At 40.2% G+C, this 19,017-nt stretch overlaps 1 protein-coding gene across 3 annotated transcripts in view; it reads left to right on the forward strand.

Moving 5' to 3' along the window:
• The window catches only part of KCNH1 (potassium voltage-gated channel subfamily H member 1), a 204,900-nt gene that overhangs the window by 20,809 nt on the left and 165,074 nt on the right, over nucleotides 1-19,017 (forward strand). For all 3 annotated transcript variants that reach the window (XM_054062837.1, XM_054062838.1, XM_054062836.1), the window contains 2 exons: nucleotides 9,802-9,925; nucleotides 10,171-10,277. In XM_054062837.1, the coding sequence (XP_053918812.1) occupies nucleotides 9,903-9,925; nucleotides 10,171-10,277 (130 nt within the window). In that variant the 5' untranslated portion in view covers nucleotides 9,802-9,902. The remainder of the gene's footprint in view (nucleotides 1-9,801; nucleotides 9,926-10,170; nucleotides 10,278-19,017) is intronic.

Here is a 19,017-nt window from a genome sequence, read left to right on the forward strand (position 1 = left end):
AAGTGTCATCCATCTGCTGACACCTACAGACCTCATCTGGTCACCTGTGATTTCTTCTCACAAGACCACCTTTGAGTGAATAGTGAACTTAAGGTTCTTTCCTCTTTGAAATGAGGGGCACTGTAATCCTGCTTGTTTTGCATTTGATATTTTTAAAAGTTGTCTTTCTATACTAGCTATGTAAAATTAGAAAAATAAATATTGCATGTAGTGCTTCTTTGACAAAAATTTGTTTGAAGTGTTGAAATATTTAAAGATCAGAACACCCAACAGGGACTGCAAATGAGCCCATGCTGTAAAACAGAGCAGTATCGAAAGAATCACTAGCCCCTGATGGTTGTTGCTAATGTGATATTAATGTTTTTCTTGGGTAATGTGATACACCCGCAGTATACAAGCGCTATAATAATAACAGTTGCAATCTTGAGTCATGGCCAAGGCACCCGATTCAAATGGTGCAGTATGTTATAGACAATACTGATTCTTTGTGATCTTCCAATGCTCTGTCAGTAACTGGAGGCAAAAATACTTTCCAGTTTATGTGAATGCTAGATAGATTCTGCAGTCCTTCCTTGGTAAAAATTCTCACTGAGGTACATGGTAATTGTGCATCTGTAAGGATAGCAAAAGCAAGCCCTGTGTTTATGGGGCTTTGGATTTACAGTGGAAGTCACGGATGCTTTTCTGGTTTATTGACAAAACAAGGAGGCGGGGAGAAGGGGAGGTTAGAGGGCATAAGACTTGTGTGGATTTAGTCTTGCTTTCACTAAAACCCCTGGGAACATCAGGTATGGAACCAAACCTGCACCCTTTGATGGAGAATGCAGTGCACTCTCTGTAGAGGGAAAGAAAAAATGCACCTTCAGAAACAAATTCTGAAAATAAAAGACGTTTCCATGATTTATGACATTATTTTCATTGGAGACTGTGAAGTCCCAGTACAGTAAATGTTCTGCAACCTGGGCATGCTAACCCTTGTACCACTGCCTGAGACCTAGGAGAGAAATTGACGAGTGATGGTATTTACCATTTTTATTATAAACAGCTCTGAAAGTGAAAAACCTTTCTTTTGTGTTCAGCCAGAGAGAAGTGCAAAAGAAACTAACAGAGAATGAAGAACTGAACTGAGTTTTATTTCATGCTTTTGCACTTGAATAAAATGTTAATTTAAAGGAAATATTTGTAAAGGATCCTTAACCTGACAGTGCTGTGTCTGGTGCAACCTGGCCCTGCCTGCCTTACTTCTAAAGCAGTGAGCAGCACGGTGCGGAGACGCAGATGTAGCTGTGGCTAAAGTGATTTGTTTGAGACCAGAAGCAGTACAGGCACACTTCCCCAAAGGTAGAGTTTATGAACTTTGGTGTTGAGGGTCTGATTGCTTTCAGACTGCTGGTCCAGTTGTTATGATGTTGGTAGGGGATATATATGTGAACATGACAAGCTCTGCATCACTTTTCCATATGTGATATGCCAAGGGTATTCAGGTCCTGCGCACCGCTCAGGTTCCTCATACTACTGTAACACCTTTGGGAAGTACCATCACTTGTCAAGAAAGTATTTTCTTGCTGAGAACAAGATGGCTGTTGCTGAAATTAGCAAGCACATTTTTGGGGTGGAGTATACTTTTCTGTTTCTTTTGATAGAATATGTTTAGTTTCCTGATGGTCCATTCATTTCCATAATTTTCAATGAGTCTTCAAGCAACATTGGGTGAAATTTGTTATTTGCAGAGGACTGTCTCAGAAGCCTCGTGCTACAGGTAAATCGAATCGTTGTGCAATCTGGTGAGGTTCTGTTGATTACGGAAATTCATTTTAGTGACTGGTTTAGAGGTGAAAGTACTGAAAAGGAGAAAGTTAACTGTGCACAGGGAAAAGCAGTATTGAGCTACTCCTTATGAGGTGCAATGTCTGGGTTAATCTATCCTAGTTCTTAAGGATCCCAAATGGGCTGAATTGGAAGGCTGTGGCAGATATGCAGGAAAATTTCTGCTCCATGCTGCTCGTCAACCTTCTGGACTCCGGGAGTGGGGGGAGCGGTTGATGTCAGCATAGGAAAAGCCAATGTAATGGAATAGAAGGCTCTGATCTGCAGAATGTGTCTCTTCCTTTGTATCCTTTGTATTGAAGGCTCTTTACCAGAGCCACACCTTGCAGAAAGTGCATGGAAACCTGCTCAAGTAGTAATAGGATGGTGCTGTATGTGTAGAGTGCCTTTAGCTGAAGATTTTCTCTTGCCATCACTATGGCTTGTCCTGTGCAAGGCAAAGTGAATGTTGTGACCTACAAATCTGGCATCCCATAGTTGAACTGGAGCCTCTACCCTTTCGTATATAATCCTGCAAGATCCAGTTTGTTCAAGATTTCCCGTAAAATCACTTTTGGCCGAGTAAAGTACACGAGTGTAGGTCTGTCTACTGGCACTGATTAAAACAAGGCATTTAGCCACGTAAGCAGCAGAGCTTCCAAAACCACAAGGGGACAACTTGTAGGTTCCATATTAAAAACATGTTCCCAAACATAGAATGAAACAAAGGAAAAGGTTTTGTTTCTTCCCAGTCTTCCCTATTTTCTAAATTAATAACTGTGGGGATGCTTTTATTTTCATCTGTGTTTTTCATACCATTGGTCCCTCCATCAAAATATCTATTCACTATTAACAATTATTTTTTTCTCAATATCACTTGAGTTGAATATTTTTTTTTTGCTGGATTTTATTAGGCCAGAGCTTCTAGTCTTCTGTGTGCATCTTTAAGCTCTTAAAAATGTACAACCTGATTTCCTTAAAATGGCTTTTATTGATAGTAAGAAAAAGAAGGTACAACTCGGATAATAGATGATGTGTTTTAAAATTAATGTTCTGGAAGCTCAAGAAGTTCCGCTGTGATAATACAATGTATCAGTCCATTTCTGAATTAAATCATAGGACAAGATCATAAACCAATTCTTAATGAAACCATTCATTGGAGAATTTGTTAATGCGTTTTTGTAACTCATAGCTAAAAGTGTGCAGCGAGTTAGGTCTTGTCAAAGGCTCTTAAGGCTTTTGATGGCTGTAGCTATAATCAGTAAATCACGGCTTCTTTTCTTAAGAAATCATGGCTTCTTTAAACTGATGGAAGACCCATATAAATCAGTGCAACTGAAATATGATTTTTCCTGGATTTCTTTTAATATCAGATGGGGTGGGAAAAACCCCTGCCCAATTAAATGATGAAGTCTCACTGCTAAACAGTATTTCTGTGTATGGCTCTTATAGCTGATGAGCTTTCTGATTTCTAAAATTATCTCATGCTAATGTTACATTTGTCTGAATGCTTTTTTTTTTATGGACAGTACTTCAGGGACAGGTGAAGAAGGATGCTATGCATAAAATACGTATGACAGCTTCTGTGCATTTTTAATTTCAGCCATTCTTGTTCTATTGTTCTGTACTAATTTGTTGTATTTTTTAACAATACAGGTAATTATGAAGATTTTACAGCTACTAGTGTTAGAGGGATGATTTGTTTTGAATGTAAACTTTTCTCATGGTAGGGATTTACTGTGAAGTGTTTTCTGTAACAATGCAAAATAACAAATGCTGAGATGGAACCAGTAGTTTTAATCTATACTGCTGGCTGAAATTGCCATTAATTTTCTGTCATGACTCAAACTGAGTCATTTGAAGTTGTTGTTTTACTTAGTGTCTTTTTTGTTATCTGTGATAAGTATGATGAAATACATTTTTAATAGTTCTTTTCAGCCTGTGCTCTGCAGTACACATGACAGTGTAAGTCATGTTTGAATAAAGCATGAAATGCCTGCTTTTAGTGGATTGTGTTAATGCTGTAGCAGCCAAGAAGCTTTTAAAGCAATTTCTGTTTCTATAAAATAAATAGTTATATAAGACTTTCATAACACATGTAAGCCCAAATGAACCTATCTATAGGGTTTTATGTTGCTTTGTATTAGAGTGAGGCTATGGCTTAAAATAATTTGGTCTTGATATTAAGGATGTAGAATTTTGAGTCTGCTATATCATTATTCTACTGAATGATCAAGTTGTTCAATGGGATATTTAAACATTACTGCACTCTCATTCTAGAAATGAATACAAGGAAATACTGAGTAGATGTGTGTATCCATGTAGCACCAGTGACTTCAACGGGAGGATGTGGGTGGAAGAGCAGAGTTTTGTCTTATTAATTTTATTCTACCATGTGAATAGTCTTTGAGTTCTTTGAGCAGCTCTGAACTTGCTTTGAATACAGTTAGAGCACTTCTGTTAAGATGAAAATTTGGTTGATTCCTGTGCATTTCCTACCTGAAGTAGGTAGGAATTTTGAATCCTGTGTGTGCAAAGAAAGGATTGACTGAGTGCAGTTTGACTTACTTGTACTGATCTAGGGCCATATTTTGATCTCTGAAGTTACATTTGAACAATGGAACTAATCAGTGTGACTAAATGGTTTTACTTTTTTTCAAAGCTAAGTCTAAACATGAGCAAAAGTTCTTACATACCTATCCTATGCAGACTGTTAAAGCAAAAGTACGATATGAGCTGTGTGACAGTAGTAATTTTGACAGGCTTCCTTGTAAACAATGTTCTATTTGGTTCCTTACCAAACATGAAACCACTTCCAAATTATGCAAAGTAACAAGTTTGTAAATACTAGAATTTTTTAGAAACGCATTCATCCCTTTTCCTTAAGCTCTATGATACAATCTTTAATCATGATAGTTGCACGTGATTTTTGCCTGCTGCTCATTTCTTACGCTGGCTGTGACATAGCACCTGTCCTGCTTTATGCCAAGCTAATGGAACAGTAGCTAAGGAGACTGTATCTCCCACCCCTATCCCCAGTGTTTGCCTGTTGGTCTCTGACCAGTGTGCCCTGGAATAGAGCCCACGTGTCACTGAGGGGACAGCAGAGGCAGGACTTGTGTACTGGCCTCTGGAAAGAAATGAGGGGCTTGATTTGACAAGGTGCACCTTGAAGGAGAGGCTGGGGATGCTGTGGGTACATTCCCATCAATGCAGGGGAATGGTGACGAGGAAGCATTTTGGTAACTTGCTCCACACTCTTTCAAGCAGGTGACCTCTCCTCAGTCAGCTAGTCCTGACCAGATACATGTCTGTGAGGTGCTTCTTGGCCTCACATAATTTGGAGGTTTGAGCTTTGGTTAAACAGCAGTATATGTAACAACAACATTCAGTAGATAAGGTAGTTTTGGTGAAGCTGAGTCTTCTAGAGACTTACTATTACTGTTGTTAAAGGATCACTGTTATTTAGAAAGATATTTTCTGATGGTGTATTTTGTGAGTAGAGGAAAGTACTCGTTCGAGTGACCGATCAAAATCCATTCTTGTATTTTAAAAGGAGTTAAAATGGTTTTGTTGTGGCTTTGAAGCAGCTGTGTCTAGTTTAAAGTGATAATCCAAAATGAATCTGATATTTGAGTGTGTAAAGGCTGACGTGGATATACTTCAGTGAGCAGAACTTGTGGAAAATGCAGGCTAGAAAATATGAAGTGAGGCACTTCACAACGTAACCAATACTGCAGACTCTTATGATGGAAGCCTGCCCAACTTAGGTGAGTGACTGTGCTGCCTTTGAGATGCTACTCTTCAGTTCTTACACGTTTCTGCATGATGTGCTCTGCGCAGCACAAGCCAGAACCCCAGGTCTTCCCTCTCCAGTTTCTAGCTTAGTTCTTCTTGGAGCTGATAAGAAGGGCCGGCAATGCTTACAGCTTCTCTTTGGGCCAGACAGTACCACTAACCCAATTGACGGTGTGATAGAAATTGATTTCCTGTTAAGGAAAGGAGTCCTTTGAGTACTTTCAAAGATGTGTCTCAAGTCACTAAATAGTTTCAGTACTGTAGCTAACACATGTACATTTTACCCTCTGTCTTTGAAGAGAATTTGACAGTGGATTTCTTCCTGGTCTTCCTCTGACCAACTCCTTTCCTGGCCTTGTTGAGCAACTTGAGAGTCCCCAAGAGGCTTTGCCCTCTGATGCTCAAAGAGTTCACTAGAGCATCCCTCGTGCTTGTTGTGCAACGAAGCCACAGCTGTTTTCTGGCCTCTGGGACCCCGTGTCTCTGCAGACGGAGTGGCAGTATTTGCCTCAGTGGATGTTATTTAATATTTTCTTATGCTAGGAACAATTGTTTAACAGATTATGAGCTGTCTCCAAGCAATGCAATTGAGTGTAAATGATAGCAATGAGAACAGCCCTTCTACCTCCCGGTTATCTGTCAGAATAAACTATGCAGGGGAGTTAGTAGTGGGAGTCCTTATTTTATGCTGTGTCTTGCCAGTGTTCACGCAGGCGAAACACCATTGTCGGAGACACTCCTTCTGAAGAAATGCAGATGTGTTCTCCACATAGGCACAGAACTGCTCTTGTGTTGTCATTTTGTCTTTAAATAGATCTGGGAAGAGGACTGAGTAACTGGAAAGAAATTCCTGTTTGTCGCTCAGACTCTTTCCTTTGCTGATGCAGGTCCCACTCTGTAGGCTCTTAGGGCACAGCAAGTTTGGAAAAAAATAAAATAGGTTGGTACAGAAAGTTTAGAAACCAGCAATGCAGATTGGCTCTCTCTTTGCAACAAAATCGGGAAAAAAGGAACTGATCACACTGAGCCTGGTAACCTCCCAAGGAAAGCTGGCGGAGTGGTGGGTTTAAAACCTCTTTTCTGGACTGGCAGTTTGGATGGTGCTACACTACAGGTTCTTTCAGCTGCTGTATTCACAGGGAACAATGGGTTCTCTGCAGGCTTTCAGCTGTATGGGGAGTTCCCTAGCACAGTTCCATGCAGGGCATTTTTTTTGGCTCTAGGGATCACCCCAAGGTAAACACTAAAAAAGTATGGCAATGGAGCTGGAGGAGCAAACCCAAAGATGAGGTGTGGTGTGGTGTTGACTTCGGAGAATGGGTTCAACTTAAGTATTTACTTTGTGTGTCTTTGTAAGCTATGTAGCCTGGATGAAAGAAGGGTAAAGATGCACAAAGTGGTGACTAGCTGGAAATGAGACACACTCATAAAACAGTGGGATCATCAAAACCTCTGACTTGCTCTTTGAATTGATTGGTGGCCACGTTTTTGCCTTTAAAGCTTTGTGCATGCCTGAAAATCTCTCAGCTTGGTTGTAACTTGCAACTAAATCCAACCTAGGCTCTTTGATGAAGTATTCTACCTCTGCCTCCCTGAGAGACTCACCCAATGTAGACTAACAGGGCATAAAATACAGCCAAGTCATACTGACTTCAAAACTCACCTGGTGAGGTTGTTGGCATCTGTTCTCTTTGGTAGCTTGGTAATTAGAATGGTCATTCAGGAGTTTAAATGAAGATAGAGCTTTCACTGCCCTCAGGTAGCCACGCATCTCATAGAAGAACTCCCAAAGTGCTGTTGGGGGGAGTGAAATATTTGCATGTTCTCTAAGCAGCCTTTGGAAGCCACCAATCCAAAAAACTCAGGCCTCATTGGGTCAAAGGCAGTCAAGTGGAAATGTGATTATTTAGCTCCTGGAATAATGGCAAAGATTCTTGGGTATTGTCTGTGAGAACTGGGCTTTGTTAGAATATTGGGTACAATAAGTAATAAAGGAAAGGGGGGAAAAAGCCCTTAAGATATCCACTTTTTTCGTTGTTTTCTGTAGTTTAACTTGGTCAGGTGTCAATTTGCTGTACTAGTGTTTTTTTGGTTCTGCCTTGCGAACACTACCCATGGAGATTCCAACTCCCAAGTTTTTGAGAGCTGGACATCTAGAGGCTAAGCTATAGCAGTTTTATCTTTTGGTGCTTAAATCCCTTTGTGGATTTAACGCTTCGATTTTATCTGTAAAAAGGGGATAAGAGCACTGTCGTACCCCACAGAAGCATGGTAAGGCTGGATTGAAGTAGGATTAGCACTGTAATGGTCATCAGAAAAGTGCTCTATATGACTTTGAATAAAAAAGAGATTATTTATCCAAAGACAATGTTGAGGTTTAAGTGGGAAAGGAAGGTCATTGCTTAAGTTAATAGAAGCTCTTCAAGGAGCTCTTGAGGAAGAGGAGAGAAGGGTAAGTTGTCTTTTGAGAAAGGGAGATGGTGAAGGAATGTGTGCATGAAATAACCTCATTCAGATCAGGGCAGGAGCTGGCCTAACATTTGTATCTGCATTTTTTTTCGGTCATTTTTTTTACTTCCTGATGAAAATTTAGAAATATCCTAACATAGTGCAATACAATGTCTGTAATAGACACTCAAAAGCACTTGCTTTAGCAATGAGAGGTGACTTGACTCACTTATTCATAGGAAAGGGTAAAAGACATGTATTGTTTTTGGAACAAAGTACTTCAACCAAGCAAAAACCATGGTATTTTAGAGAGGCTGTGCGAAACAAAGCAGTTAAAATGTCCTGAAGTTATACTGCTGGTGTATTTCATTCCAAAGAGTGTATAAAGATACACTCGATCATGGTCATGGGATTGGGCAATGGATTTAGATCGCTACAGGAATGTTTTATTTAAACCCATTTGAAGTTTGCAACAGGACAAAAGATTTTGAAAGGGGAAGTTAACACAAGCAAAACTCTTTGCAATTAATAGGTAGAATGTCTTGTTTGTATCTCTTGGTTGCAGGAAGCGTGAATGATGGCTATGTATCTCTGAGCAGCTGGGAATAAATCCTGAAAAGCAGATGACATAGTGGAGTCCCTTAAAGGCTCCCCTTAAATATGAATGCTTTTTAATTTCATGTGGCTGCTTAGGCTTTCTTTCAAAGGCCAGGGATCTTTGCAGCTGTGAAAGGAGCCACCACCTCCTCCCGTCTGCCAGTGCCCAAGCAGCAGCACTGCTGTCTGTCTTGGCACAGATGTAGTTGGTTGACTACACAAGAGCCAAAGCAGCAGAATAAAGCAATGTCTTGGTCCAGCATTGAGTATGTTCCTCATTTGAACGAGATCACAATTATAAAAAAAGGGTGGCATGCACAGATCCTATGAGAATGGATCAACTGACCCGACTTGTCTGTAGGCTAGATAAGAGATAATTAGTGGATAGCTGAGTTAGTCTTAATTGCTGCAGCTGTGAGATCCTGAGAAGTGGCCAGTCACCGGGGTGGCTGCTAACGAGACGATAGGGTGTATAGAGCCTTGCATGGCAGAAGAGTTTGAGAGAGCATTCCAAGAGAGAGAGCACTCAAAGATGTAGCTTGGAGTTAGAGCAGCATCCAAACAGAGGCCGGGTAGTCGATTGCAGCAGAGTGGTGTCCAATGTTGGCACAAACCTGGGAGGTGACAGAGAACAGAGACTGGAAAGAGGTTCGGCTATCTGCAGCAGTTGTCCAGTGTCTAGTTTGGATTGCTGTGCTGTACACGTCACACATGAGGTATTTGAGCTTGTGTGGTCAGTATTGAAGCCAGTATCGAGAGGAGCCACTGTGTCTACATTCAGAGGAGAAATATCACTTGTGCTGTTTTGGCTGTGTGTAAGAGGCTTCACATTCATACTGAGTGTCATGGTGGATCAGTGCTTGTGGCGCAGAGGGAAACAGTTTGGTGAATCTACTGTCAGTCGTGAGATGATTTTTACCTGCTTGAACATCAATTGCATAAAACCATACTCTTACGTGTGAGAAATCAATATAATTTTTAAAGAATGAATTTACTTAAAACCTGGAGTAATCCTGTTGACTGCAGCGGAAATAGTATTGGGGAAAAAAATCTGCAGGCACTGAACCAATTGAGATTGGGTCATAAAATAGTATTTCTTTTAATGCAACCATAGCCTTGTCTAATGTCTAACTGATGTCCTCTTTCAAACAGATACTAATTTTGTCTTGGGTAATGCCCAGATAGTGGATTGGCCCATCGTCTACAGCAACGATGGATTTTGCAAGCTGTCAGGATATCACAGAGCAGAAGTTATGCAAAAAAGCAGCACCTGCAGGTATTTGAGAACAGATTTATTTTCTGTTAAATAGCTTGTAGTGTTGTGCTTGTTGCTTGAGGAGACAAGTAATCTGTTTATTCCAGTGTTGTCTTTTTTCTCCTAGGGCTGCATCCGTCAAATATGCTTTCCAGGTGAAACAAAATCAAGGAGGGCTATTTCTAAATAGGTCCTTTTCACACTGTAAATAAATGGCTTTGTGTCTTTGTCTAGTATCTGACTGGAATTTCTCACTTTATTTGCAGTTTTATGTATGGTGAGCTGACAGACAAAGATACAATTGACAAGGTCCGGCAAACGTTTGAGAACTATGAGATGAACTCCTTCGAAATCTTGATGTACAAGAAAAACAGTAAGTAGTTGATTGGTTTGTTTATTAATGTAGGTATGTAAAGTTGTTTTAAATTGTAGAGTAAGGCAAGTCTGTCTTGCCTGGAGGACCATGCTTTATCTAGGGCTAAATAATCCTCAGTTCTACAAGTTCATCTACAAGGGAGAAATGAGAACATTAAGGATGAAAGTCACTCAGGAAGGGAGAGGAAGGTCTCTAATTTGTTCTGACATCTAGAGCAGTTTATGTGTGTCTTAAAGAGACAACACTCAAGATTCCATCAGAAATTATAATATATAAGCTACGTTTGTGCAAGTGGTTTCTATTATGGAAAACGTACTTTTTCAATTTTTAAAAATTTGATATAGCAAAGACAGTATTTAGAAGTAGTTTGGGAATTAGAGGAACCCATCTTTTGATTTAGAAACTAAATTACTTCTGACACTTTCAGATGAAACTGTCTTTCATTTTGGACAAAAATTCCTTAATTGAGATATGATTTTTTCCTAGGAATTTTAGTTTGTCTGTAACTGCACCTGTCAGCAAATGAACTGCTTGGCCAAAACATGTTGCCCCATCTACTGTGCACTATGTCATGGCACAGTTATTTTCATCTACTTAATGTCACTTGAAGCATAAATACATGGAGGTCTTCAGCCTGGGAAAATGTTAAATTGAAAATCTACATTCTGTGATTTGTTTTGGTCTCAACAGTTTTGCTTTCTAATCGTGAAACTGGTGGTGGTGCAGAAGCATCCTGCTAGCAGCTTCTTCCCATTACAGCTGTGATGATCAATGTGATCAGTTCTATGTTAGACGCCATGAGGGACTTCAGCCACAAAATATATCATAAACTGCTGTGACGTAGTTTTTGTCAGTTAACCTCATTGCTGCTTTCTTTCTTGTTAGAAAGACCAGTTTTCTGGGGATGGGTTATCCAGTCTATCTGTGTCAACTGTTGGTATTTCTATTGGAATGGCTAGCTAATACTGATGGAGTTTGGTAAGAGAACCACAGGTATTTCACAAAAGCAAAAAGATAGTGCTGAACTGTGGATGTATGGAGCTGCTTGTTTTCTGTCTGAATTAATCTGTTGTTCTAAGTACATGGAATTGGTTTTTGTTGTCTTTTAGAGAGAAAAACAAAATCCTTGAGATTTTTTTTTTTTTTTTGCTTCATCTCTCTTCTGGTATCTTTCTTGTCTTTTTAGCTTCTTGAAAGCATTATGACATCTGACACAGTGCCATTGCTTAAGGCTCTTCTGGAGCACATCTTTGCTGGTCCAACTCCTTGGAAAAGCTGAATGTGCTATCTAAATGGCCTTTCTTTTTGCTTCTTTTCTTCTAGTGTTACCTGCCTCCAATTCCTACCTACTTTTTAAAGCTGATTTCTATTCCTATCTCAGTCAGTGGCCATAGGGACCATATGCAGCTCACATCTGTGCATCCAAAGCCAAGTAAATAAGCTGCAGTTATGGGATTTAGGAGGGTCTGGAATTCTCTTTTAGTTAACAGTGATTTGACACCAAAAGGCTGTGTAGCAACTCTTCCGTCATTGCTTCAGCATATGGCCTGTAGTAGAGCCTGGGGCCTCTGTCTTTTATGCAGCATTAAAGCAAGGTAGCCGTGGAGTGAGGAATTTTTCCTGCTCTGCTTGCTGTGCACCTCCCTGAGGAGAAGCGGCCAAGAACAAAGTCCAGCTGTGCAGAAGCTGTGTGGTGCGACATGCCAAAAAACAGAGCTGTGATGGTTCTGCTGTGTGCCAGGAGGGTCGCAGGCATGGGAAGAAGGAAAGCATAGAGCTTGCTTTTAATTTTAACAAAACACAGTGCTCTTACATTTGTTAGATTCGCAGCTTTAAAGGTGCATTAACTACTGTTACAGAGACTGATTAATAACACTAGAGAGTTGTAACTGAAAAATACCAAAAGGAAGAGATCCTGGAGCTTTTTCTCAGCATAAGCCACATCATAGAAAAAACCTGTCTGGTTTACCAGTAACTTAGCACCCAGAGTATTAAGTGGTCTTCACTTTGTGGTCCCCCTACCTCTGCCTGCAACTGTGGCAGTTGCCTGCTCGGGCAATGAACATGATTTTTTTTCAACCTACTCTCAGTCTCAGAGTTTCGGAAGGGACCCTGAATTTTTTTAGACATCTTTTCCTCTGCTCTTTGTTTCTTTTTTCCCACATCTCTAGTCTTCCCTCATTCTATTTTTCTTCTTCAATTTAGCTAGTAAATTAGGAAATAACTTTTTGTTCTTTACCTGTCCACTCCCTGCCTCTAAACTAACAGTCATGATAAATAGCAAACTTTTCTTTCATTTTTGTGTTGTTCAATGGTACATTTTCCACTGCCTGCACATTTAATGTACGTCTAGCTATTTTAACAACGCAACCTCTGTCCTTTCAGGGGAAATAAAAAAGGAAAACAAAGCAGGAGTTTCAAGTTAGCTATGATGTTGCTAGTGCAAATCAATCTACGTCTTGTATCTTAAGGAGCAACAGTCGTTGCTCTTTCTCTGAGTAACAGTTATTGTCCTGATCTTGCATTAGACATGACAAGACTAGATTGAGGGATTTAATAATGCTACTAGAAGTGTTAGGGTTTTTTTTTCTCACACAGCAGTCTCCACGGTGGTGCTAGTATTTACTTGGTTGCCTGATAAGAATACCCCATCCAGATGTTGATATGTACAGTATATCCACCAGCTTCATTGCAATTCACACTATCAACTCTAGAAACAACATAGGCTGCGGTTCAGAATAATAAAGTCTTCTGCCTTGATCATGTTTGTATTTATGGCTTCTGGCCCTACCCCGGCCTCCCTTTTCTCTGTCAGCTCTCCCTATCCTCCCAATCTTCAGAACCTGAAGGTAAAATGCGAAACAGATTTGATGATTCCTTGGGCATAGGCCCTTGATTACTTAGCAAATATGTGACCATCATTGTTATTCTCTGGAAATATTGCTTCTTAGAAACGCAGAGCTCTTTCTGTCTAATTGGAAACAATTGGAGCAAGTAGGTGCATGACCACCAGATCTTTGTCATTATTGCTCTGATGCCGTCCTGTTGCATTCAGTGGGGATTTATGGTCGTACCTGGAAGGAGACAAAGTGAAAGCTTTCTTTAATCTGAGCTGTTAAAATGACAACAGACACGTTGACAGTAATTTCATGTGAGAGCTTCAGTTCTATTGTTTGATTAGATCTGAGTGTACAGTCATGCTCAAATTCTTGTTTATTTTTGTATGGGAAAATCAAAACATTGCTAAATCTGATTGAAATCAGTGGAGTTATGCTAACTTATACCATGGAAGGATATGGCCTAATGTATTAGGAAATATTTTGTCTCTAGTCTTAGTGATATCTTAGCTTATTTGAACTGATGCAGCTTAAACATCTAACCTATTATGAGACTTTGACAGCCATTTGTTAGATTTTTATGCTTTATAGTCAGCCTCATGAATTAAAATGGCTGAGTAAATTAAACTTTTACTTTCATTGCCTAATTTTCCGTCTACAACATAGGTCTGATTTCTAGATGCGCTTGCTTCCATTATTACTGAAATAAATGTTTTTTCAGAATATAAATTTACTTGCTTCTGTCTGCCCCTGAAGAGATGCTGCCCGTTTGAAGTCTAACCAACTTTTCTATGCTGTACTTCATCTGCCTCAGTGGAAAAATTACCAGAAGTGGGCTGGACTCTTCAAGACTAAAATGTATGAAGAGTTACAGAGTCTTCAGGCATCCCCTGTCTGAGCAAAAACATTCTCATTGCTTATATTCCACAGAGAGGGATAACACACATTTATTTATTTTCCTCAGAGGTTTCTACAGGTAGGGATAGTGGAATGGCAGCAGCCAAAGAGTTGGCTGTAGGAAGTTATTTTGTACGCTGCAAAGTTGCGTTGATAAGCGATAGCTCTTCTCTGAGTACATATCTTATAGTGAGAGTCCCAAAGGCAGGAATTCACTTTCAATTTGTCCTGGGGTTCACTTCCCTGTTTTTCTGGGTGATGGAATGTTTTAACAAATTTATATTAGGAATATGTGTGGAGTTTTTTTAACTTTTTTTTTTAACACATGCACCCCCACCTCCCAGTGTATTCGAAGGCTTTTAGATGTCAAAGAATGTCAAATAAGCTCAAAATAGTGATTTGACAGATTCTACTTGCATTTGTCTTTTGGGACCAATGCTTTCTACAGAGGTTACAAACAGACAAACACCCCTATCCTAATTTATAGAGAGCTAAATTCACTTCAAGTTGGTGGACCTGTGATTGACCATCACTAAGAAGAGTTTCTCCTGTTATTGGATAAAACCTTTTAAAACCATTTATATTTTGTGTGTACTCTGCCTCTACTGTCTCCAGATGGAAACCTTTGCTAAACCATATTATTGCATAGGGCCAGAAGCAGGAGACAATACGAGTGTTGGAGTGAAGTGGCATGCCCAGGGGCATTAACAGGCTGCCCAGGGAGGTGGTTGAGTCACCTTCCCTGGAAGGTGTTTAAGGGACGGGTGGATGAGGTGCTGAGGGGCATGGTTTAGGGATTGTTAGGAATGGTTGGACTAGATGATCCAGTGGATCCTTTCCAACCTAGTGATTCTATGATTCTGTGTATCCTCCTGAGCGTCCCATTGAAATCTAGCTCCATATTTATCAAACAGTATGCACACCTGCATCTCCGCTTCTGTGAAATCCATCTGCATGAGTTCAGTTACCTCCAGCAAAGTCAAATCTAAGTATTTTGGATTGGCAAAACTGATAATTCCCATTGATCTTCTCATCTTCAAATATGCAGGTAGCAAGACCTGCTGTCATCTCTTCAAGCATATACAGAACAGTAAGACTTCCCAGTAGTAATTCTTAAATGTTTTATCTGGGATAAATGGAAAGATTTCAAGGCTTCACTGTGTTTTTCCCTTCCTTGTGTTCACTTTCTGTTCTTCAGAGAGCTCATAATCAGGTAAACGGTATCAACACTGCTGCAGTACAGGGGTGTGTGCTGAACCTTTTTGCTACTGTGTTCTTTCAGTGTCATAGGATAACCCTTGCGTGTAGTTATTCCACCTTTTGGGCATAGCACCACCAGATGCAGAAAACATATAGGTAGCAGCTTTTAAAGTGCTGGAAATGTATTTTAAGGTCTATTGGTATGGACACAGAGGGGTGGGCTACATACTGAGTTGCTTTGTTCTCATTCAGTGCACACTGTGTGCTAGAAGGTAGAGTATGTAGGGAGACTTTTGCTCTTTGTCTCGCGTGGCCAAATATCTCTGGCTCCTCTGTGCTGCTAGTTAAAGCCTGTGTGGGTATAGTGGCTTGCCCAGCCCTTCCTGATCATATCTCATCAGCTAGTTTGCTAATTTGATACTGGACAAAGTGTTTGATCTGTGTGAGATAGAGAAGAACAATGTCATGCTGAGTACTTAGGCATAAGTGAAACCTCAAAAGGAGTGGCTCTGATGGTCAGCTCTGCTGTTTACATAACTGAAGTCTTGCTGTCTGCATCACTGTATGTAGGAAGTGGTGGAGCCAGTACATGCTCCATTTCCACACTGCTTGGCTCTTTACCTTCAGGGCAATACCTGTCTGATGACTGTTTGAGACATTATGAAGCAATGCAGAGGTTGTGTTGCTTTGAGGAAACTTGCTCCATTCATTAAGGGCAGTGAAGATGTCAGCCAGATTGTCAAAATGTTTTTTTTCATTGTATTTATAAACAAATTTTATTTTACTTTGTGGAAAGGAAAAACACATAATGCAGTTTTATTTAAACAATGTGCTTTTTGTGGTTTGATAAACAGCTGAACTCTTTGGTTAAATGTTTCAAGGTATATGGAAAGAGCATATTTAGACAGTGGTTTTGATTTTCATTATGGCCTATTTCTATTTAACAGGAGGGAAGGCTGAAGGGGAGATGTTCCTGCTCAGCAAGGGGCTGAACATACCATAATTGAAATACACAGGGCTGGGAAAAAGGAGGGGGAAGAGATAGTGTTTGTGTTACAGATGGGAAATTACAAGGTGTGGAGACATTCACTGTATGTTAGTCTGGAGAAGACTTGGCATTTGAATCACAGCTCTTAAAATTGTCTTGCTTTTAAAGCAACACTAAGTTCTGTGCTTGGGCCAGTGTGGACTATTGATAGCTGCATCTGTTAATTCTGGAATTAGCTACATAACTTTAGTATCACAAAACAGGCTGGTCCTACGGCTACTGTCAGAAGTTCATGGTAGATTTTAATTTCTTCCTTCTTTTTCATGCTGCTTCCTATCAACTTTGAAGTGACATTCCCTTTTCCAGCAGTATTAGTCCTAAGCCATTAGATAAACTCTGGATTCCTTCAGTGTTGATTCCAAATCTAACAGAAGCCAACGTGGCTCACAAGTGTTTACTTCTTTGTTTGTGCATTGGCATTATCATTGGATTTCAGCAGCGGGAGAATTTGCCAAGGCTGAACACAAAATGTAAATGAAAGTAGATGTATTGTTGGAAACACTGGTAAACAGTTTCTGCATGGCTGTACATCAGTGCAGACTGGGGGCATATGGGAAAGTTAATCTTGTTTTGCTGTGAGAACTCTGAAACATGGTGCAGTTTCACTGCCTGAATAACCCATAGGCTGAATCTGAAAATGACATTTTTCATTAGAATGGTCTTGTTTGTGCCTTTTGCCGGTAGTGATTGTCTGGTTGAGCCAGGACATCCGCTTTGACACCAAGAGTATGAGGGCTGCCTGTAGGAGGTAGAAACTCTGGTTTCCGACCTGATTTATAAGTGGTTTATACTTTAAGCTTTCCTGTTTAATAGTTAAATAAACTGTTTAATGTTTAAAAAGTAAAATTCTTCTGTTAATTAAACCAGTATGCAGGAAAAAAGCTGAGCACAGCCACATCTTGTCCGAGCCTTTCAGTGTGTTCTCACAGTTTAGATCCTAGTTCTGCTATGAATGAGCTCCTGGTTACAGAGCACTGTGGAAAGCCCATGTGACCCAGCACTGTGAGCACTAACCTCATGATTGTATTCTTATATTCACTTGTCTACTACTCATAAAAGAGACTGACAAGATGATGGGGAAAACACTGCAGGGAAAAATACTGAATAATATTGGGCAGGCAGATACATGGGCTGGCAGAATTTTCCATCTACTTATTTCTGCTGTTGCTGTGTTACTGTGTAGGTCCAAAACTGGAAGATGATTTGTGCAGACCACCTATGCCACCTTGATTTTCTGTTCTGCTCTGGAATACACCCTGTTTGTGGCACTCTGACACACTGGAAATTATAAGGGTACCCAAATAGTGACAGTCATCAAACCCACCTACTTTTAGCTATCAAGGATATCTGGCTTTTCTCATTTGCTGTGGGGCACATAACTAAGTTCTGCACTTGGTTCTAGATAAAACAGTGTTTTATTTTCCTTTTTACTATAAATAATGCAGCACGGGACTGGGAGTCAAGGGAGTCAGAAAGTAAGAACCCTGCTGATATCAGCTCCTTGTCCTGCAGCAGCAGCCTTCTACAGGTTATCAGGAAAAGTCTTTCCTCTTGTTGCATCCAGAACAGTTAGAAAAATCTTGCAACAACATATCATACCATAATCATAAAAAGAAGATGACAGCATGCATCTGACAAATAGCCAGAGTAAGAAGGTGAACTACATCCTTTCTGCGATGTGTACAGCAACTTCAGAAGCAAGGTAGTAAGTTTTTATGGCTCTGAGAGGCAGAGATAAAGCTGTGTGTGTAATGCAGCCTCAGTGTTATGAGGGTTAATGTTATGAGCAGCCTGTAGCAGAATAGATGTAGCTTGAAGTAGCAAAACAATGCAAAATGGGTTTGAGGAGGGGGAAGAAATCCCTAATAGAAGAAGTAATTGCGTGTAGATGGAGATCAAAAAGCAAGGCTGTAGGTGAAGATCCTGGCTGATTAAAAAGTTGCATTGTTAGTGAAGGGTGTTGAAGTGAGTGAAATAAAGATCAATTAGTTACCAAGGACTCTGTGTAAATAGCAAGATATGGGTTTGATCAGCCTCAGAATAGTTCACATGTGACGATGGGGAAAACCAAGTCATCAAGAAGAAATGGAGATAGGCAATTTTAGGGACTCCTGAGAAAGGGTAGTGTAAAGGGTGTTACTGTCTTGAAAATTGCTGTTGGCTGCTTTGTGGCAACATCTTCTAAGCTCATTAGCAAGTTAGTGGTGATTTTACTGGCACAGTCACCTTACTGAATCTTTTCTTGTATTTAGCATTTTTGTTTGCTCATACTTTATTGGAAAGAGTTATTCAGAAATGCCAATTCTTTGAAATATATATATATATCGAACTCTGAATACTTCTGACATACAAGAATGCTCGAGAAATGGCAATCAGTGATTCCATCTGGGTTTCTCTGCTTTTTAGCAGAGGACTGCGTGCATCATATACCCTGCTGTTTGTAGAGGTGGCTGTACATATGGTGTGGAATATCAGCCAGGGTTTGAAACTGCCTGTGCTATGCAAGCACAGTGGGAGCCTTCTGAATTGAGCTTCATTTATGAAAGTTGTCCATCGGTCTCTGAGATGCCCTGGCTTTCTATAGCCAGAAAAGATTGCTAGGCGCATTGCTGAAATCAGTGTGGTGACTCCTAAGAAAAAAGAGCGGTAGACACAATCTTGTTATGTGTAACTTTTTTGAGGTAAGTAGGGTCTTTTCAGCAGCCTCAGCAGAACTGCCAGAAATCTAGAAAGGTGGGGTTGTTTGACAGTTTCT

Source organism: Cuculus canorus, chromosome 3 (genome assembly GCF_017976375.1).
Source record: "Cuculus canorus isolate bCucCan1 chromosome 3, bCucCan1.pri, whole genome shotgun sequence".
Lineage (NCBI taxonomy): Eukaryota > Metazoa > Chordata > Aves > Cuculiformes > Cuculidae > Cuculus > Cuculus canorus.